Raw genomic sequence first — 21049 nt, 5'->3', positions numbered from 1 at the left:
AAATCGATCACCGGGATGTTTTGCTTTGCCCACTATAAATATTGTTGGGCGTTCATTGGGGATCACAGTTAACGGACAACAACGCTTCTAACCAGAACACGACCGGAAAAAGTTGCTAATTTGAGAGGAAAATATAAAATCCCCAAGTACATCCCCGAGAAATTTCGCAAATAAGGTCAACAATGGCAAAGGTACTGGTTACAATGGAAATCTATCAAGATTTATATTAATAATGTAATATTTTTTTACGTTTTCAGTTATATTCCGTCCTTTTGTGCCTGGTTATTATTGGATCTATATCTGCCGGACCTATAGAGGTAGGTCTTATCCTTTTTTACTTATTATCCAATTAATAATATAATATTTTCAGAACAAAGAAGCTGTTGAAGGGGGTGATCTTTCTACGGCCGATTCCATTGGTTACGGATATTATGCAGCTCCTCCTCCGGTTTATTACGGCGGATATGGAGGAGGCTATAAGTACGGCGGATATTCCGGATATGGTGGTTACGGAGGATATCGCAGTTATGGAGGCGGCTTTTACCGTCCGCGAATTTACCCAGTTTGGGGTTAAAACATGAACCACAGCCAACCCAAACACACGTTCCTAAGACCCAAAATCCTATGTAACCAAAGAAATTATACAAGCCCCGTTAAAAATGAACCCTTTCACTGTCTTGCAACCATTATAATGACGTCATTCCGAGTTTTTGACCCCAGACCACAATTAACACCGGCTTTATTGCAATAAAAACAAAACACTTTATGTATACGAGTACGTTCGCATGTGCGGTTTATTATTTTCAAATTTCAATTGTCTGAAACCGGATTTTTGGGACTTGGTCGGCGCTTCCGAAGAAATTGAGCTTCAATGGCCAACGTAACAAAATAGCAAAATACCAAGTTGGCTAAGCGTAATTACACATCTGAACTTAAGACCTATCTTTAACGATCCACGCAAGCTCAATTTTTGGCCATTAACCGGGTCACAAAGAGAGCTGGACTCTACAGTGGATATCGGCTAAGAGATCAACATATTATTTCAATCACTTCTTGTAAAATGCTCAAAATTAATTAAAAGTTGACACTTTAAAATATTCAAGGTATTTCTGGAAGATTATTATTTTACGAGAATGCAGGATATGTAAATATACTTCAGTTTTCTAGGAATGAGGTGATAAGAGTGCTGACTCTTTTATTCAGATTTAAAATTATCTTAAAATTTTCATTATATTTAACTTGCTGAAGAACACAAATCCTTATTAGAGATTTTAGAGTTTCTATTCTGAGGAACTTAAAATAATTAAAATTCGTTCTAATTTTGTTTTGGTAATGAAATTTCAATAATAAAGTTTATGTTTTTGTTCATGGCATATATTTTAAAAATATTTTATAAATCCAAATAGTTTAGAGACTGCGGATTCAATAGCCACACAAGAGTGATTACTGTATAAGAAATTCGCAAGGGCTTGATTCCAATGCTCCACTTTTATTTTGGCAAACGGATACAACTGACATACACATAAACTAGGATTTAAATAGGAAATATCATGGCCAAATGTATTTTTTAGTGGCGACGCGATCCCGATCCCGTGTGCCTTTTGTGATGGGATTTGATGGCTTTTGCGTGGGATCGCACTTTCCGGGTGTGGTGGTCCTTCTGGTGATGGTCCTTCTGGTGGAGGCTCTTCTTGTGACCATGGTCATGTTTGGCCTGTCTTACTTTCCTTTGGAACGTGGAGTGCCCATGGGATTGGTGATCCTTAACGTGGGAAGGCACCAGATGATGATTCTTTCCGTGTTTGGTGTGCTCATTGGCCGTATGTCTGACCTTCTGGAACTCTTGGTGGTGCTGCGACAAATGGTGTTTATGGTCCAGATGGTGGTTCCTTTCTTTCTGTTCCAGCGGTTGCGTAGCCAGAACCACGGCCACTAAAATAGTGGCAAAAACAATAATCTGGATTCCCCATCCAAGGCATTATTGGGATTGAAAGTAAATAAAATTAAACCAATTGCCATATCGGAAGCCTCGATAAGATAAGGTTCGCTCCTTGGAACTAAACTCACCGCCTTCAACATGATAACTCTGGGATATTAACAACGCTTTTCCGTTCGTGTAAGCTCAGCGACGTTCCAGACTCGACTGTTTTTTCGGAGGCTCTTCCGCTGCTGTTTATATCGTTATCTTTTTTTATATACGTAGCTCCAAGCCCCTATATCACATAGTTGGGTATATATTTTTTTTGCTTTTGAGTGCGGCAGAGTTTTATCGCCCATTAAGCGAACAGGCAAGCTGGCGGTGACCAGATGTTGGATAGTTTTTTAAAGCTGAGATTAGCAGAGTAAGATTTTAGACCGCTCTTTACAGTTCTCTGAAACAGTATTTCTTGTTTCTAATTTAATAAAAAACTTTGTCCAACAGAGATATTTTTAGTGTCTGATAAAAACTTTGAATCGGACGTCAATAGTTTGCCATTGAGCATTTTATATGGGAGATAGCAGAACAGTAACAATAGTTATACCTGCCCTACTGAAAAAATAATCTTTCTTTTACCTAACTTCGATAATCATATTACTTCGGCCATTCAAAGAATTAAGATAACCTCTTATATCCTTTATATAATATTTAAGTTTACTCCAAGTTCAACCTTTTAATGAATGCCTTTTTCTTTAAAGATATTCGTAAAAGGAAAGTTCTACTAAGATTCTGTCCAATCCGTCTAAAAATATAATTTTTCATTATTTATTTGGGGTAAATCAATTTTGTTTTGACTTTTTAAAGAACATTCTTTAATCTGAACTCCATACGTTAATTAGGTTATCAAATTAATATTTGCGATGATGACAAATTGCTGGCCATTGTTTTATTTTATAGTCTCTCTAATCTGATAACGCATTTCATTTAAAGGTTTCAAAGAGAGCAAAAGAGTATCATTGATACCGCAAGTTCGCACTGGTACCTATAACGGATTAAAACTAATCGTTATCTTTATAAATTTCATTCAGGCTGGGTCAGTTAATAAACAGTAGAACACAAAACACTCCAACGTCGAAGAATCGGAAATTACTCTTATCTGGAACAAAGGAAGGGAAGGGCGTCTTGACTATAAATTTAATCATGAGTCTTGGCCGTGTTCCACTCGAAATATTTGAAAACAATAATAATGCGCATTGCCTCTGGACGTCATAAACAGAATAAATTTAATAATCAGGCTGACAGATCAATAATTTTGTTAAGTAATATGTTTTATTATTCGAATCAATAAAATCATACATTAAAGTGGAATAAATAAAAAAATGTATATCGTTTGCTTGCGTGGTGTGGAATCTATTGATTATTAAGTTTATTAATATTGGATATCGTGTGTATATGGATTTTTTGCTGGCGTATGTTAATTAGCTTTTATGCATATGGGTGTCCCTTTCAATCCTCCTCCAACTTTTCTACTTTCCCGTTTTCTTCGCTTAAGGCATACAAAAAGTGAATAAAAATATATATATAATATTTTCTAGTGTGAACAAATTGGGATTACCATACATAATATATAAGCTTAATTATATAAAATATTGAAAATACATGAAAAGAAATATTGAAAATACATGTAAAGAAATATTGTGATTACAACAAAAGCGAAAACATAAATACAAAATATTGATTCACGAATAAACTTAAAATTAATACATTTTTTTGTTGATATTTTCTAGTTTTATACTTTTTTTTAAATTTTCTTTTGTATATTTTTTCGATTATAGTTTAATATAGTAATTTGCGATCAGGCTCTTAACGTGGCTGGCCATAAATGAAGGACTACCAAAAAATAAAGCCGCTCCGGAGACAATTTCAAAACGATTTTCGACTACGTAAACGCGAAGATTTAAAAAGGTTCTTTTGCTTTTCATGGAACACATTGGGGACAATGTGTCATTGGATCTAAGGTGAGCTAATCGAGCTATTTGCTGAAACTACGGACTGGATATAGGATTGTTGCTGATTAAGTTCTTCTTCCGTTTTTTGTTTGCGAAAATCGTCCCCTTGCTGTCGAACTACTCCTCGATGCTAAAAAGGAAGTAGTTATTCTCGTTGTCGTTGATGGCGGCCGGTGGTGCCTGCGGTGCTTTCCTGGACAGCGGCTCGAAGCCCATGAACAGGAATGCCTCGATGAGGCGAGCCCGGTCCGGCTGATCCTTGGGCATGACCATCACGATGCCGTCCACCTCCAGCTTATCCTCGGCGAATTCCAGCAGCGAGATGAAAGTCTGCTTGGAGCCGGCTGGCGGTAGATCCTTTGGCATAGCGACATACAGAATGTTGTTGACGGGATTCAGAATCGTATTCCAATTGGTGTACTGGTCCTCGGTCACATGCAGCTTGATGGTGATCTGCACCGGCTGGTCGTGCTGCAAGATCTGGCGCAGCACTTCCTGGCAGTCATCGTCCGAGCACAACGAATGGATGTCGGGCTGCGACTCCAAGTCGGAGCAATCCGATTCGGAGGACGACAACGACGACGCCCGGGAGCTGGCCTCGTACAGGCTGCCACCAGCCGAGTCGACCGAAGACTTACGGCTGTAGCCTACAGGGATGGAAGGATGTTTAGTAATGTTCATCATTATGCAACTATAATACTCACCCGTTAAGAGCGATGCCCTATCGTGATCTGTTCTGTGGTGGACAGGGACATCAGGACCACCACAGAGGCCCTACGCCGAGAGAGATGCGGTAGGAATCCGATGACATGGTCGTGGCGCAAGACGAAGTCGAGATGGTGCGGATCTTGCCATCGGCAATACCGCTGTCATTAAATTCTCTTCTAACGAAGCCACTACTAAACACTGGGTCGCTGTGGGTAAAAATGGTTTATAAAATAAGATATCCATATTTAATCAAAGTTGTGCCTGCTTGATTTTGTAGCGCCTATCCACTTCTGTTTTTTAAATGATTTGAAAATTATTGTTTTCTATAATCCATTACAATTATTCAAAGCTTAAGAAAATTTCAACTGGTTTTTCGGCGAAGTTTTTCAAAAATCAATTTTTGAAACTCGAACATAAATAATTTACCAAAACATGATGTAGAGTAAAACTCAATTGGCGGGTGAACGTCGCAATAGCTGCTAACAAACTAATGGCCACGAAGGCAGAACAAAGCCCTTATCAGCTGAGCATGGACAATTAAATTAACTCGCTTTTATGACGTACAGCATTGCTGGTGTTGATTTTGAAGCGATAAGATATCCGCGCCTTATCGGAAGAACCGATATGCGCCTCGACCGATAGTTACGCGGCGCAAGCAACCCTGCACTCGGCGATTTCACCACAAGATGGCGGATGGCAGCTGTCAAAGCGAACACACCACACACACATAGACACTCGGCACAAACGTTTGTGCAAAGAAAAACGCAGAAAGATTTTAGCGGCGTCGGAAAAATTAGTGAAAAATCAATTGTAACTTGCTGAAAACCAGTATAAAACCTAGCAACCATGTCAATTGGAGTACCCATTAAAGTGCTGCACGAGGCCGAAGGCCACATAATCACTTGCGAGACTATTACCGGCGAGGTTTACCGGGGCAAACTCATCGAGGCGGAGGACAATATGAACTGCCAGATGACCCAGATCACGGTCACCTACCGGGATGGACGCACCGCCAACCTGGAGAACGTCTATATCCGTGGCTCCAAGATCCGTTTCCTCATACTGCCCGACATGCTAAAAAATGCCCCGATGTTCAAGAAGCAGACGGGCAAGGGATTGGGCGGGACGGCGGGAAGGGGCAAGGCAGCCATTCTGCGCGCACAGGGTGAGTCGGGCACTTTTGCTAACATATATTTCTACAAGACTGTCTTTTTAGAGAAATTATTATTTTATATAGTGTTTTAAGCTTCTAGAAGGTTCACCGTCATTGTTGCAAACACTTCTTCTTGAACACAACATAATCTAATGTTTATACATAAAAATGAATCTTAATTTAAAGTTTTAAGCACATTTTTATTCAAAATATTTGAGAATTAGAAAACCAGAATTAATATTAGACTTTTTTTCTTTAGAAAAGTTTACTTCGTTTTTACAATATCAAAATAGAACTTATAGTTTGTATGTGAAATAAGAATTTCAAGCACATTTTTATTTAAATGTGTGACTTCAAAATCCAGAAATTATCTTTGAATCTGCTAGTCAAGATAGTAATAACTAGATATTCAACGAAAAGGACAAATTCCTTCTCACCGATTAAAATGTACACATACAAAAAATAATTTTTAGTAAAATGACTAAGCAATGCAGCAATAATCGTTAAAGCCAGCTTTATTCCAATAATATTTATTTTATTTATCCTATATCTCCATAGAATACACAGAATTGTATTTCAAACAATCAATCAATTTATTCTTAAAGACAGTCTTGTAGTAAATGTTTGCCTTTCAACCTTTTATAGTGATAAATACTAATAATTTAATCCTCTTACAGCTCGTGGCAGAGGAAGAGGCGGGCCGCCGGGCGGAGGAAGGGGCAGTGGCGGACCGCCAGGAGCTCCGGGCGGCAGCGGCGGACGAGGAGCCTGGCAAGGAGGGCCCACCGGTGGACGGGGACGCGGCGGCCTGTAGGAACCGACTCCTCAAGAACGCATTTCTAATCTCTAAGTTGCGGGCACTATATTATTAGCGGGCGGGTTGAACTTCTCCAGATTTTTTGTAAAGTATTTATCAGGCATAAGAGCCAAAAATACAAACGAAACTTGAATTTGAAAACGCAGTCTGTTTGCTTTCTAAAAAAAAAAACAGCTGAAAGGCGTGGAAGGATTAAATACCATAACCAGAGGACGCTTACAAGTTATGCTTTAATCGAGTTAAGCACACCGTTGATATCGTCGCCTTTCGAATGTTATACAAAGAGAGCAATTCCATGACAGTATTACGATCAGTTTTAACTTGACTGTCGACGGATAGCTCTCTTCATTTCACTATTCGTGGAGAGTCCTTTCGGACTGAGATTCACCTCAACAGACAGGACAACGGACAGGTTAGGCCAGACAAACTGGGGATTAGTTAGGGTTAGTCTCAGCGCAGCGTCGAATATTATACAAAGAGAGCAATTCCATGACAGTGTTAATGGATTCTTGGACTGTCGACGGACAGCTCTCTTTATTCACTTATTCGCATTTGGATTTCGAATCGGATTCGTTCTAGGTGTTAATCAGACATACAATGAGGACGGCACAAAACGTACGGATACCTATACTATATACTCTATATTTGAATTGTTTGCCGGCAGAGTTCGTGCGAAATATGCCAAGCATTTTGTTGTTTCCTTTCTGCCAAGCCAATTAAATCAACAAACTGCGCACTTGGCAGAGCATTGTGAATTGAGCGAAATAGAGGCCTCTGAATGGGGACAGCGACCAGATGGATTCAAATATGTACCTTAATGGATGCACTTTATGGGAATGGCAAGGCAGTATTAATGCGAATCCGAATTGATGGCACGTGCAGGGCAATTGAAAATGCTTTCCCAATTAATAAAAAACTAGAGGGCTCTGCGGACGTACCCTTCAAAGTACTGGCTCTCTGACTGTGGCACCATGTCACTGGATGTCGTCATTGCCAAGTTAAATATTTTGTCGGGTAGAGATTTGGATTTATCACAGCTGCAGTTTACTTTCGTCTCTTGGTTTGCGTTCTTTATCTATCACAGGTTGCGTTGCTTTCGGTTTTTCGACGGGGCTTGGAATTCACATCGAAAAGATCTGTACTCTGGCACGGATTACTGCCTCTCCTGAGTGGGGATTTCTCGGCGATCTGTGAGGTGCTGTGCTTTGGGCGTTTGTCTGGCGACTGACGACATCCAAACGGTGGCGGCATCATTTATGTGATTAAGTAGCAGCGACTAGGAGGCCCCACGAGATATACATATACCCTAGTACCTAGTAGTCGAGACATATTTAGGCGGGTACAGTCGGTCAGGTATGGATCTGAATTGGGCGGGGGTTGACTCACAACAGACCAAGGTCAAATGGAGCGCATTCCGCCCCGCAAAATGATGGTGAATCGCTAAACAAATAAGGCGCAAATAACTTAGTATAAGCAAAAATGCCGGCAATCCCACCATTTTATTTACAAAATCCCAATGGCCAAAACAAATATACGAAGAGAGAGCTTTTGCTATAAATATCGGGAAAATTAATATACAAAAGTCTGTGAGAAATATCTATAGTGCGCCATTTAAGTCAAGTCAAAAAACATGGCTACTTTTTTTGGCCGCACGTGTCTGTCATTTTTTTTGCAGACAAACTTACTAAAACAAAAAAAAATGACAAATCAATATGGGCGATAACTGCCATAAACAAAACTCTAAATATAGCTATAATGTGATATAAGAAGGGGTTTTCAAAAGGGAATAAAGGGGTAAAGTCAACGTGACGCTGTCTGTATTATGAATATTTGAATACTTGTCTACGAACATCAGAGGTCACCAAGTAATAAATTTCACTCTCTTTATGGATTTTAGTTCTTTTAAAATAGATATTGAACAGTTTACTATTCGAAAATCTTTAAAAGAAGGTTATTATGTATGTTTATCTTTAGAAGAAGACCTATAAAGCAAGTTATTGCTTAATTTATAGAGGACAAATTATGTTATCATTAAAATGACATTGAAAGAGCCCCGAATTTAATTGCCATAAAACTTAATGCAGTACTATTTCAACATTATAGTCAAAATCAAAGAAAATTTACTTGAGAGCCATAAGACGTTTAATAATAAACTCGGTATATTTAAAAAGTTTTGAAGGTTTTATTTTTGTGACCCTAACTGTTATTCGCCGTCAAAACGTGTATGAGACCGCATATTTTTGTTGTATTATTTTACAGATATACCAGCCAATCCCGTATTGCTGATCACGTGTCATCGAAAAAACAGTACTAAGTAATGCCGACGAGTCCTAAATGCGAGTTTTTATATAATCACCCTTTTAATGTAAACCTTGGTGCTAAGCTTTGTCATTTCTACCTGCGTACGATGCAGCGCAAGTGAAGTAAAACAAAGAAAATCGAGTCATATAGATAGAACACTAACTAGATTTGATCTAGATAAAAAATATGTGATAAGAAGACGTAATTGGTGCGCTTGTGTAATCAACATCAAAACTTAACGTTCTGCTTGGACAAATATTAGGGGATCACGGTACAATCTTTCGACAGGGACAACAGCCGTAAAAAAATAAGTATACTAAGCAAACAACTAGGAGGATTTCAGACAAAAGCAAAACAAGATGTCATAAAACAAACACACTCAAAATTATATGGTAGCACCAGAACAATAGGTGCGATAAGGGCTACGATCTCATGAGGTTTGGAAAGATAAGATAAAAGAGGGAGGAAAAGAAGGAGAAATAAAAAGAAAGAAGCTGCTAGAAAAAGAGCTGATGACCCAATATTTCTGTATATACAGCCGTCTCTTTCTCACCACTTTATCTCACTTGCCACAGAAAAAAAAAAACAAAGCAAAACTGCAATGGCGAGTGGAATTTTCCCTTGTTTATATCAATTGCTCTTTATGTGTATGTGTTTGTTTGTTATATGACATAATGAATGGCCATGTTTCATGCAAGAAGGAAAAATAAGACTTCAGTTCAGTTGGTTTCTGGATAATTCCAATCATAAACAATATGGTTGCACATAACCCAAAAACAACGGTAAATCCACCGTTTTTTTTGCTCAAATGAATACTCTCCAAATGATAATTTAAATAAACAGGCGAAACAGGTAAACAAAGGAAAAAGCAATACACGCACACACGCATATTAAATGGTTCTCCAATTGGAAGGGGAGTCAAACTGTAAATAAAAGTGGGGTACGGCGTTGCCAGATGCGCAAACATGATGTGTCTTTTGCGCTAATTAATTAATAAACAAGACCTGCAAACAAATGGATTATTAAAACGTTATTGGAAAGCGGATGCATTATTGTTATTTATTTGTGTTTACAATCAACAAAATAATCAAAGTGGCGACTACAGGATGGCAACCCTGCGGTCGGCCATCTTGAACTGAACTCAAAAACAGTAAATAAATAAGTCATAATAAAGTAAAAAATTAAATTTCACAATTTCAGCTGAAATCAATTATTTACTTTACTTACGAAACGTGCTAGCACACAAGCATGGCCACAAATTTCATTATTTATTTCCGCCGTTCCTTTTGTTTTTGCCTTTGTGTGCGTCACAGATGATATTACAAAAAAAAACATTCTGACCCACACAGCTGCACCTGACTAGGTGAATGCATGTGTGTGTGTGTACGTGAGAAAATAAACCAACACCGTTACCCGATTTATTAGCAGGTTACACTAAAACTATTGCACTACAAACCATTGCAACCAAACCTATTTGCCACCAATTGGAAAGGGGTCGTGGACTCCCTCGCACTATTTTCATTTCTCTTTTTTTTCTTCTTTCTTGCACTACAAAATCGAGTTTGCACTTTTTTTTTCTTTGTGTATGGCATCCAAATGGAGACCACTACTTACAGTTTATTATTCATATTGGATGGCATTTTAACACTTAATGGTTGCAACTTAACGCACTGAGAATAAATCGAATTGAACGAAATTTGACTTTTGTGTTGAAACTGGCTTTTTGTGGGGTGCAAACCTCCCAGCTATTTATGATGTGATTGCGTTGAAAGTTAGTATAAAACTGACAAATATACCAGCGTGACTTTCATTTTATAGCTTTTGGTGGGGGGTTTTTCGGGAGATTTTCTGTTGTTAAGGTATGGGCACACTAATTGCAAAAATACTTTCCAGCCTAGAGGTGGTAAGCATCGATATTTCTCAAACTATTTATTTAGGGCCCTTCACTTCTCAACGAGGTTCTGATTAACAGTAAAAGTAAACGTTATTTAATATTTCTCAAATATCTTCATGATTTTGTGAAAACCTTGTTATCCAGAATTTATTTTGTTTTGAATTAATTTCTAATAAACTATTGATTAGTCATACATATCAAAAAAGAAAGTTTAAAATTATTTTTTGCATTTGATATATTTAGTCCCAAATTACTTTTTAAACCCTTCTATATTGGTTTATTATTTTAGTCTAAAGACCCTATAAGGTATATATTCTTGATCAGCCAACTAGTCTCTCAGTGTTTAAGCTGTCTGGATAAAACGTTCTCAAAAGTCTTCTTTATATTGCAGGATGTACGGAAACACGGTATTAATTAAAAAAATAAAAATCGAGACATGGATTTTTTTTATGATTTCGATATTTAAATTTTGTTCATTATCATTTAGCTGCACAAATTTGTACGCCCAAAAATCGTTTCTTAAAATATTAAAATTTTGTTAAGCTGGTTTGTTTAGATTTAAAGTTTTCTATAACAAAAATGAAACAAATTTCAAAAATCCGAATATTATATACCCGAATAAACTTCGGTTTTCTGAAATTTGTTTCCTTATTGGTATAATGTTTCATAGGCAAACTCCAGAAAGCCAAAGTTTATTTGGGTATTCTTGTTATAGAAAACTTGAAAACTAAACAATTAAAAGCTTTCTATACGTCTTTAAAAAACAAAGTTTGCTTATGAAACATTATAGGATCCACGATATAAAAGTCCTAAAACTTTTACTATTTGGCTATTAAAGGGAATACCCCAAATACGTATCTTAAATTAGAAAAGAAGGCTGATGTGTATCGATATTAATCGGTTCGTTTTCCACCACCAACCAAAACGCGTTAGGTGTAATTTAGGTTCAGTCGTTCGTTCGTTGGAGCTTCGGAAAATAAACTCGGGAAATAAATCTTGGTAAAACGTGCGAATCCGTCAACTTTTTAACTCAAAAACCATGAGCGCCTTTCCCGGAACGTTCGCGTTCGACGAATATGGTCGGCCTTTCATCATCCTGCGCGACCAGGAGCGCCAGAAGCGCATCACAGGAACAGATGCCATAAAGGTAAATGGGGAAAAAACTGCCGGTTCTTGACAGTGGACTCCTCATCCTGGTGGAGCCTTAACAGAGGAGTTCCCAGGAATGAAGTCTTCTTTAAAGACCCTTTTCTTAAATGAGCACCAAGAATGACGCATCGTCTGTGGAACATTCCAGATGTTCTATGAAGCCGGTTTGGAATGGGCTGACAGTCGTTAGCTTTAATAAAAATGATGCATATATCCTGCCTAAAGAGTGAGCAGGACCTTCAAGCATTAATTTATTCCTTAGTTGCATTGATAAACAAAGAGTTTAACAAAACTTAACTGTCTGGCGGATTTTGAGGTTAAAACGCCGACCAGATGTTTTTCTTTCATTGCCGGCTGAGTCACGCGCACTGTGAAAAGTTTGGATATTGAAGGGAATACAATAAAAATGCCCTAAAAGACAAAGTCTAACTGAAACTATCAAATTTGGTGTTATAATATGAACTTATTTACCTATCTTCAAAAACAACAAATGTATTATCATAAGTTAGTTGTATTCTAATACATCTATGGTATAGATGCAACTGCTTTTGTCTAAACTTTAATCATTTTAAAAGAACCAATAAGATCTGTATTGGAGTTATTAGTTATTTTGATTGAAACCTATAAACTGGGTTTAGCAAAGATAGGTAGTAATAGAATTCTAAATAACGTCATTAATTTCCCTTTCCTTCTCCTTTACAGACGCACATTATGGCCGGCCGCCAGATCGCCTCCACTCTGAAGACCTCTCTGGGTCCCAAGGGTCTGGACAAGATCATGGTGAGCCCCGATGGCGATGTGACTGTGACCAACGACGGCGCCACCATCATGAAGCTGATGGAGGTTGACCACGAGATTGCCAAGCTGATGGTGCAGCTGTCGCAGTCGCAGGACGACGAGATCGGCGATGGAACCACCGGCGTTGTGGTCCTGGCCGGAGCTCTGCTGGAGCAGGCGGAGGGTCTGATCGACAGGGGCATCCATCCCATTCGTATCGCTGATGGCTTTGAGTTAGCCGCTCAGTGCGCCATCAAGCAGCTGGACGCGATCGCCCAGCCCTTCCCAGTGGATCCGAAGAACAAGGAACCCCTGATCCAGATTGCAATGACCACCCTGGGCAGCAAGATCGTGAACAAGTGCCATCGTCAGATGGCCGAGATGGCTGTGGATGCCGTGCTGAATGTGGCCGACATCGAGAAAAAGGACGTGAACTTCGAGCTGATCAAGATCGAGACCAAGGTCGGCGGTCGCATGGAGGACTCGATGCTGGTGAAGGGCGTCATCGTGGACAAGACCCTCAGCCACTCGCAGATGCCCAAGGAGCTGAAGAACGTCAAGTTGGCCATCCTCACCTGCCCGTTCGAGCCCCCGAAGCCGAAGACCAAGCATAAGCTCGATGTGACCTCCGCGGAGGATTACAGGGCACTGCGCGAGTACGAGCAGGAGAAGTTCACGCAGATGGTCAAGCAGGTAAAGGATGCCGGCGCCACTTTGGCCATCTGCCAGTGGGGCTTCGACGACGAGGCCAACCACCTGTTGCTGCAACAGGAACTGCCCGCCGTGCGCTGGGTAGGCGGTCCGGAGATCGAGCTGATTGCCATCGCCACTGGTGGACGCATCGTGCCGCGCTTCGAGGAGCTCACAGCCGAGAAACTGGGTCATGCTGGACTCGTCCGCGAGATGGGTAGGTCTTCGTCCATTAGAATTGGCTTGATATAAAGTAGAGCCTTGTGTTAATTGACCTTTTCTCCTTTTAGCCTTTGGCACTTCCAAGGACAAGATGCTGGTCATCGAGGAGTGCAAGAACTCCAAGGCCGTAACCATCTTCTTGCGTGGCGGCAACGCCATGATCATCGCCGAAGCCAAGCGGTCCATCCACGACGCCATCTGCGTGGTGCGCTCGCTGGTGAAGGACTCGCGTATTGTTTATGGCGGCGGAGCGGCTGAGATCAGTTGCTCGCTGGCGGTGGCCAAGGAGGCCGACCAGCTGTCCACCCTGGAGCAGTACGCCTTCCGCGCCTTCTCTGTGGCCCTGGAGAGCATTCCGCTGGCCCTTGCCGAGAACAGCGGCCTGCATCCCATCGAGACGCTCTCGGAGCTGAAGGCCAGCCAGGTGGCAGAGAAGAAGCCCAGCCTGGGTGTGGACTGCATGCTGTCGGGCGATTCTGACATGAAGAGCCACAATGTGGTGGAGTCGCTGCACTCGAAGAAGCAGCAGATCCTCCTCTCCACGCAGCTCGTCAAGATGATACTCAAGATCGACGACGTGCGTTCGAAGAACGAAGGCGGCATGTAACGACCCACTAAAACACCACGCATCAGATCCAGTTTTAGATTCACATCCCCTCGCTTTGCTATCTCTTCACGAACACCGCCTCATCTCGTACATCTGTATTAATTGTTTACTTTTATTAATCCACAAGTTCTTTGGAAAAGAAGAAAATTACATTATACAAAGGGGCTATCCCTGGTCAAATACACTAAAACCAAACTAAGACATCAACTAGACTTTCTTGCCATTGATGGTGGCCAGTTGTTTGCGGTTGATCTGGTCGAAGAAGAGCAATCCCGCCGAGCGTTCCACGCTTTCCGGCGGCACCTGGAACACGCTGATGGGAGTATCGTTGCTGATCACTTGATTGGGCATCACATAGGACTCCATGTGGAGCTTGTGGTCCGGGGATTCGCTCACTATGACCTTGTAAAAGTGTGTGGGCACTGCCACCGTGTTGGCCCCAATGACTTCGTACTTCACGTAGGTCTTTCCATCATCCTCCTTGTGTGGCAGGTAAAGTGGTCCCGTGCAGACATACACATTGGAGTTGCTCTTGGTCAGTTTGCGCACGTGCGTCTCCAGGGTGTTCCACGCATCCCGGTTGAATCCCTGGCCCACCTGTGGCGCCATGTTTGAGAGGTAAAAGGTCTCGTCGCAGTGCTTCTGGTGGAGCCGATGGTTCCCGGCGGCGGCCATGTGCCCGCGGTCGTATCCCGATCGCCTGTAATCCGTGTTCTGGGACCTGAAGAAAGGATGGAGGCTCTCATCCTGCCGGAAATCACATTTGGCCCTGTCCACTGCGTCGTTCTTGGCCACCGACTCCGCCGTTAGGTGCTCGAAGACCCAGTGGGGCACTCGGTTCCTCCGATCGTAGGACAGCACGTAGTCCGAGTGGGATCGCACGTGATCCAGTCCCGGAAAGCCGTACTTCATGATCTGACCGATCCGCGAGGGTGTCGCCGCCAGGCTGACATTCGCCTCTTGAGCGGGAATCAAACTGGCCGCCGAAACAGTTCCAAAGGTGGGTAGACCCGGCAGGCGGGGAAGGCTATTGGTGCATCCATCGTTCAGGCGTTGACGCTCCACGTGGGAGCCCAGGTAAAAGGCGCCCAGGGCGGTGGCTCCAAGGGCTAGTACGCTGCCCACTCGTCGTCCCCTCATTTCTGCGGTTTAATTAATAAATTTATAATTTCTTACAACGACTAAATGACGACCGCTATTGCACAATTCAGGTACTTCAGTGTGACCGAGTCATAAGTTTCTGAAAAAACTATTTTGGTTTTGAAAACATGCTGGAAACACCTCCATAGTTTATGTTTTTCAAATTTTAAAAATATGCCAATAACGTATTTATACTATAAAATAAAATAAAAATAAATAACAATTTCGGTTTTTCTAACTTTACATTGAATAAAAAATAGCCATTTAGTTGGTTCCGTAACCTGTAAAATATATCAGATTATAAAAAAAAAACTTCGTATCCGGGGCTTAACAGTATATATATATATTATTGTATAAGTTTTAATTTAAAAATGTTTAGGAATACATTTAAGCCACAATTATTTTTTAGAAGACTGATTATGAAAAATAAATGTTTATTTTAAATTGATCAAACGTTCCCAAGTATAAACTTAATGGATTGGTTGGTGGTTAATGAAAACACACTTTGGATCCGTTGGATATTCGATTTGAAATAATAATAATTATAAGTGGTTGGGGCTATTTAAAGCTATCGTATATGCACATTTATCTTACATATATGTCAAGATCAAGACGGTTTCACTGCACTTGTATTTCTCCACTTTGTTTGCTTCTATATCTATATTCGCAGTTCAAAGCTTTCAAATCCGAGCTTTGTCGATTCCATTTCGTTTCGTTCTACCGAGGTTTTATTTGACGAGGTTATCTGCCTGGGCTTGTTTACATTGGAACTTGGAACTGGAGCTGATTAGAAGCAAATCTCGTCCAGAGGCAGTGTTCAGTTGAAAGTGAAATCCGTGTAGAGAGGATGCTGGATGTGGTGGCTCTACTGCTGATCGGCCTGGCGGTGGGCTTTTGGTTTGTGCGCACGCGATTGAGTTACTGGACCAGAAGGGGTATTGGCAATGTCCCCGGCCGGTTTCCCGTGGGGAATATGGATGGTTTCCGGAAAACGAAGCACTTCATCGATATTATAACACCGCTGTATGAGAAGTTCAAGAGCAATGGAGCACCCTTCGCTGGGTTTTTTATGATGATGCGACCTGTTGTGCTGATCACGGACTTGGAACTGGCCAAGCAGATTCTTATACGGGACTTCGCCAACTTTGAGGATCGTGGCATGTACCATAATGAGCGCGATGATCCTCTGACTGGCCATCTATTCCGCATCGATGGACCCAAATGGCGACCCCTGCGCGTGAAGATGACACCCACATTCACATCCGCCAAGATGAAGTACATGTTTCCCACGGTGTGCGAGGTGGGTGTGGAACTGGCTCAGGTGTGCGGCGAAATGGCGGATAGTGCCATGTGCGGGATCCTAGAGATTGGTGATCTGATGGCCCGCTATACCTCCGATGTCATAGGCCGTTGTGCCTTCGGAGTGGAGTGTAACGGCCTTCGGAATCCCGAGGCGGAGTTTGCCAAAATGGGCAGAAGAGCCTTTTCGGAGCGTCGCCACTGCAAACTGGTCGATGGGTTCATCGAGAGTTTTCCCGATCTTGCTCGCCTGCTGCGCATGCGTCAGATCCATCAGGACATCACGGATTTCTATGTGGGCATCGTCCGGGAAACTGTAAAGCAAAGGGAGGAGCAGGGAGACGTGAGGAGTGACTTCATGAACCTGCTGATCGAAATGAAGCAGAGGGGTGAACTGACCATCGAGGAAATGGCCGCCCAGGCTTTCATATTCTTTGTAGCTGGGTTCGACACCTCCGCTTCGACCTTGGCATTCGCCCTGTACGAACTGGCCAAGCAGCCGGAACTTCAGGTGAAGCTTCGCCAGGAAATCGACGACGCCCTGAATTTGCATCAGGGGGAATTCACCTACGATTCCATGCAGGAGCTGCGCTACATGGAACTTGTCATTGCAGGTGGGTCTTACCGAGACAACAAACTGAACTTAACAAATTAATGTATACTAGGGACTGACAAAAAGGTTATATGGAAAATCGTTTAACCAATTGGATTATTTTTATGTAAATCCATAATAATTTTGTAAATAATACTTGTGATGAATTCCAGATGAAAAAATGTTATGCTTGTTGCTTATTATAATATGAAGACGCTATTATTATAATATTATAAGTTTATTTGATAAAAAAGTTTTTAAGAAAAAATGTAACAATAGATCTGTGTAAGATATTATTTACTTCAGATAAGGTAACAACATAAGTAAACATAAACAACTTGAGATATGAAAATATCAGATTGATATTGATACGTTTTTATTACCTTATTACATTATGCTTAACTCTTCTCCTTTCCAGAAACTCTTCGGAAATATCCCATACTGCCGCAGCTTACGCGGATCTCCAGACACTTATATGCCGCCAAGGGGGACCGTCATTTCTATATTGAGCCCGGACAGATGGTACTGATTCCGGTCTACGGCATCCATCATGATTCGGCTTTGTATCCATGGCCCAACAATTTCATACCGGAGCGGTTTTTGGCCGACCAACTGGCCCAGCGTCCCACCGCCTCGTGGCTTCCCTTCGGCGATGGACCTCGCAATTGCATCGGAATGAGGTTCGGCAAGATGCAGACGACCATTGGCCTGGTCAACCTGCTGAGGAACTTTCACTTCAGCGTATGTCCTCGAACTGACCCCAAAATCGAGTTTGCCAAGTCCAATATTCTGCTGTGCCCCGCCAATGGTATCTACTTGAAAGTCCAAGAACTTAGCCAACTGCGAAAATAGTGGTTCCAATTAAATAAGTAACCCATATATTTTAATTTGATTATGTATATAATGTCTATGTATAAATACATATTATAATACAATTTTTATGAATATACGCAATGGTAAATATATCATTGATAAAGCTTGGTACTAATGCACCTTTATTATACCTAATCTCATTTTTTACCCATTTGATTATTTTGTTTTTGTCGTCACTGGCATTATCAGAAAAACATTAAGGTGTAGGAACTTGACAAAAGTATTTCACCAGGTTATCTGATATTTAATAACGTGTTTCTTTCTGATAAAATCATGCAAAAATAACAATCATTTTTTTTAAATATATAAAAAATATCTAATTTCGTTCTCCCGCAGAGTACAACAAGTTTGATTGGCCTATAAATCATCATAATTAAAAATATATTTGAGTAAGAGTTGAGGTTGCAAAACACAGATAAACAAATGGTTACTATCTTATCAAGAGAACTTACATGAAATCTTGGGGAAAAGAAGAAATTGAGCTTATAAAAGCTTATTAAAGTCGCCTTTCGCATTTAGTTTAGAGCGGAACGTGAACGAGAAATGTCGATGCTATTTACGCTGATCGCGCTTACATTGTCGTTGCTTATATTTTTTGCACGACGACATCTTCAGTATTGGCGGCGCCGGAATATTCCTCATGATGTGCCACATCCACTTTTCGGAAACCTCAAGGACTGGCAGAATAAGCGTCATATTGGCCATATTTTTCGGGACTACTACTTGAAATACAAGGATTCGTGCTACCCGTTTGCTGGATTCTTCTTCTTTTTCACCAAGACTGTTGTGGTGACCGATTTGGATCTGGTCAAGAGAGTGCTGATCAAGGACTTCAATCACTTCGAGAATCGGGGTATTTTCTACAACGAGATCGATGATCCGCTTTCGGCTACCTTGTTCAGCATCGAAGGTCAGAAGTGGCGGCATTTGAGGCACAAGTTGACTCCCACTTTTACGTCCGGCAAAATGAAGAACATGTTCCCTATAGTCGTGAAAGTTGGAGAGGAAATGGATACGATATTCAAGGGTAAAACTACTTTCGGTGAAAGTCCAGTCTTGGAGGTTGTCGATCTTGTGGCACGATATACCGCTGACGTAATAGGTAACTGCGCCTTTGGTCTGAATTGCAATAGTTTGCATAATCCAGAGGCGGAATTTGTGACAATTGGCAAACGGGCGGTCGTTGAACATCGCTATGGAAATATGTTGGATATATTTCTTTTCGGCTTTCCCAAGTTATCACGCCGTTTGCGTCTAAAACTAAACGTCCAGGAGGTGGAGGACTTCTACACCAGAATCGTAAGAGAAACAATTGAGTACAGATTGAAGACTAAGGAGAAGCGAAACGACTTTATGGACAGTCTGATTGAAATGTATAAAAATGAGCAGGCTGGCAACTCGGAGGACGGTCTTACGTTCAACGAGCTCCTTGCCCAGGCTTTCATCTTCTTTGTGGCAGGCTTCGAGACGAGCTCTACGACCATGGGATTCGCGCTCTTTGAACTGGCCCGCCATCAGGATGTTCAGGATAAACTCAGGGAGGAGATTAACCATGTTCTGGGCAAGCACAACAACGAGTTCACCTACGAGGGAGTCAAGGAAATGAAGTTTTTGGAGCAAGTCGTCATGGGTAAAGTTCTATAAGTTAAAATTATATTGTAAAACAAAAAAGTAATTAATACTTTTGCTCCTAGAAACTCTTCGAATATACCCCGTTTTGGCGCATCTTTCGAGAGTGACCGAGACGGACTTTTCACCTGAGGACCCCAAGTACTTTATCGCCAAGGGAACAAACGTTGTGATCCCAGCTCTGGGCATTCACTTTGATCCTGAAATATATCCAGATCCGGAAAAATTTAAGCCGGAACGTTTCACGGACGAGGCAATCGCTGAAAGACCCTCATGCACCTGGCTTCCGTTTGGAGAAGGTCCCCGGAATTGCATTGGACTTCGATTCGGACTAATGCAGGCCTGTGTGGGATTGGCCTATCTGATCAGGGGCTATAAGTTTAGTGTGGCCCCGGAGACCGAAATTCCTATACAGGTTGTACCGAAAAGCGTTCTTTTATCCGCCAAAAATGGTATCCATCTGAAAGTTGAGAAGCTTTCCAAATAGGTTTATATCATTTACTAGTAACCCTAACTTGAGATTCGCAACTGCTGAGACCTATAATGTAGGTAACAAAATTGTTAACTATTATTTATAAAAATAAATTAATTTTTGATCAATATTAAAAAAATTGGATTTGTATTATAAATTAAGCTGAGAAATTGTAATCAAATTTATAGTTCCATACCTTCCATTTGTATACTTTTTCTCAAGTTGATTTTAATACCATGCAAAAACTAAAGCCCTCGGAAAATCTAAACACAATAATTTGTTTTATTACGTATGGAAGCAATGACTCTTCAAGAATGATAAGAGTGATTAGGAATGATTATCAATAAGAACAATTGTATACAGGTTGCCAAGGAAAATATCAGGGAAAATGCCTATTTCACCAGACAGTGCCGTATTACACACAAAGATTTAAATTGTGTACAAAGTTAGATTAATTTTCGTAATCTTATATTAACGTATCTAAAGTAATAGTACTGTGCAAAATGAAAATGTTATACCCAATGGAAAATATAATCAAGTATTATTTCATTTGCAGAGTCCAAATTGTGTATTAAATGATTGGTTGAGTGCGCAGAGAATATTTTCAAACTTTGGTTGATTGCCTTTTATTGTCGGTTCGGTTGCGTAAGCGAGATTATTTTGTTTGAAACAAGAACAACAAGTTTTCTCTCTGTAAACATGAAGATTGACTCTCTTGAGTTGCCTTATGAGTTTTCGAAGTTAGCCAACCTTTGATAATGTGTTATATGTTAAGGTATGTTTTTTAGTTAACAAAAAA

At 40.9% G+C, this 21049-nt stretch overlaps 7 protein-coding genes and 1 long non-coding RNA gene across 8 annotated transcripts; 5 read left to right on the top strand and 3 right to left on the bottom strand.

Annotated features, from left to right (window-relative positions):
• The first annotated feature begins 79 nt into the window (after nucleotides 1–79).
• Nucleotides 80–434, top strand: LOC108049226. The gene is made up of 3 exons (XR_001769528.2): nucleotides 80–191; nucleotides 258–317; nucleotides 371–434. It is a non-coding gene; the product is annotated as an uncharacterized LOC108049226 (long non-coding RNA).
• Nucleotides 435–1469: 1035 nt separating this feature from the next.
• LOC108049224 (histidine-rich glycoprotein) lies at nucleotides 1470–2173 on the bottom strand. Its single transcript, XM_017130341.2, has 2 exons — nucleotides 2068–2173; nucleotides 1470–1957 (listed from the first exon to the last, which is right to left on the bottom strand). Exons 1-2 carry the CDS (start codon nucleotides 2077–2079, stop codon nucleotides 1568–1570), a joined length of 402 nt encoding a protein of 133 aa, XP_016985830.1. The 5' UTR covers nucleotides 2080–2173; the 3' UTR covers nucleotides 1470–1567.
• A 1052-nt stretch (nucleotides 2174–3225) lies between these two features.
• On the bottom strand, nucleotides 3226–7827 carry LOC108049222 (ornithine decarboxylase antizyme). Its single transcript, XM_017130339.2, is given in 4 exon segments — nucleotides 3226–4574; nucleotides 4632–4683; nucleotides 4685–4841; nucleotides 7544–7827. Coding segments are annotated over 4 exon segments (792 nt in total). The 5' UTR covers nucleotides 7597–7827; the 3' UTR covers nucleotides 3226–4044.
• LOC108049223 (small nuclear ribonucleoprotein Sm D3) lies at nucleotides 5069–6746 on the top strand. The gene is made up of 2 exons (XM_017130340.2): nucleotides 5069–5800; nucleotides 6466–6746. Exons 1-2 carry the CDS (start codon nucleotides 5482–5484, stop codon nucleotides 6600–6602), a joined length of 456 nt encoding a protein of 151 aa, XP_016985829.1. The 5' UTR covers nucleotides 5069–5481; the 3' UTR covers nucleotides 6603–6746.
• A 3896-nt stretch (nucleotides 7828–11723) lies between the features above and the next one.
• LOC108049244 (T-complex protein 1 subunit epsilon) lies at nucleotides 11724–14444 on the top strand. Its single transcript, XM_017130368.2, has 3 exons — nucleotides 11724–11947; nucleotides 12652–13633; nucleotides 13707–14444. Exons 1-3 carry the CDS (start codon nucleotides 11840–11842, stop codon nucleotides 14243–14245), a joined length of 1629 nt encoding a protein of 542 aa, XP_016985857.1. The 5' UTR covers nucleotides 11724–11839; the 3' UTR covers nucleotides 14246–14444.
• On the bottom strand, nucleotides 14334–15532 carry LOC108049245 (endonuclease G, mitochondrial). The gene has a single exon (XM_017130370.2). It carries the CDS (start codon nucleotides 15383–15385, stop codon nucleotides 14453–14455), a length of 933 nt encoding a protein of 310 aa, XP_016985859.1. The 5' UTR covers nucleotides 15386–15532; the 3' UTR covers nucleotides 14334–14452.
• A 537-nt stretch (nucleotides 15533–16069) lies between these two features.
• LOC108049253 (cytochrome P450 6a22) lies at nucleotides 16070–18260 on the top strand. Its single transcript, XM_017130377.2, has 2 exons — nucleotides 16070–17298; nucleotides 17695–18260. The coding sequence occupies exons 1-2, from the start codon at nucleotides 16233–16235 to the stop codon at nucleotides 18126–18128; spliced, it is 1500 nt and encodes a 499-aa protein (XP_016985866.1). The 5' UTR covers nucleotides 16070–16232; the 3' UTR covers nucleotides 18129–18260.
• A 421-nt stretch (nucleotides 18261–18681) lies between these two features.
• LOC108040920 (probable cytochrome P450 6a17) lies at nucleotides 18682–20851 on the top strand. Its single transcript, XM_017118608.2, has 2 exons — nucleotides 18682–19779; nucleotides 19844–20851. Exons 1-2 carry the CDS (start codon nucleotides 18693–18695, stop codon nucleotides 20263–20265), a joined length of 1509 nt encoding a protein of 502 aa, XP_016974097.2. The 5' UTR covers nucleotides 18682–18692; the 3' UTR covers nucleotides 20266–20851.
• Nucleotides 20852–21049: the final 198 nt, after the last annotated feature.

This window comes from Drosophila rhopaloa, unplaced genomic scaffold, assembly GCF_018152115.1.
Source record: "Drosophila rhopaloa isolate 14029-0021.01 unplaced genomic scaffold, ASM1815211v1 contig_115, whole genome shotgun sequence".
NCBI classification, from domain to species: Eukaryota; Metazoa; Arthropoda; class Insecta; order Diptera; family Drosophilidae; genus Drosophila; species Drosophila rhopaloa.
The sequence above is the reverse complement of the archived record's forward strand: the minus strand, read 5'-3'. Positions and strand labels throughout refer to the sequence as shown.

Excerpts from the sequence above, each read along its gene's own strand:
- LOC108040920 (XM_017118608.2), top strand. The coding sequence starts at position 18,693 with ATGTCGATGCTATTTACGCTGATCGCGCTTACATTGTCGTTGCTTATA. Across the intron at positions 19,780-19,843 it reads TTTGGAGCAAGTCGTCATGG|AAACTCTTCGAATATACCCC; the intron begins GTAAAGTTCTAT and ends TTTTGCTCCTAG.
- LOC108049244 (XM_017130368.2), top strand. The coding sequence starts at position 11,840 with ATGAGCGCCTTTCCCGGAACGTTCGCGTTCGACGAATATGGTCGGCCT. Across the intron at positions 11,948-12,651 it reads CAGGAACAGATGCCATAAAG|ACGCACATTATGGCCGGCCG; the intron begins GTAAATGGGGAA and ends TCTCCTTTACAG. Across the intron at positions 13,634-13,706 it reads TGGACTCGTCCGCGAGATGG|CCTTTGGCACTTCCAAGGAC; the intron begins GTAGGTCTTCGT and ends TTCTCCTTTTAG.
- LOC108049253 (XM_017130377.2), top strand. The coding sequence starts at position 16,233 with ATGCTGGATGTGGTGGCTCTACTGCTGATCGGCCTGGCGGTGGGCTTT. Across the intron at positions 17,299-17,694 it reads CATGGAACTTGTCATTGCAG|AAACTCTTCGGAAATATCCC; the intron begins GTGGGTCTTACC and ends TCTCCTTTCCAG.
- LOC108049223 (XM_017130340.2), top strand. The coding sequence starts at position 5,482 with ATGTCAATTGGAGTACCCATTAAAGTGCTGCACGAGGCCGAAGGCCAC. Across the intron at positions 5,801-6,465 it reads AGCCATTCTGCGCGCACAGG|CTCGTGGCAGAGGAAGAGGC; the intron begins GTGAGTCGGGCA and ends ATCCTCTTACAG.
- LOC108049245 (XM_017130370.2), bottom strand. The coding sequence starts at position 15,385 with ATGAGGGGACGACGAGTGGGCAGCGTACTAGCCCTTGGAGCCACCGCC.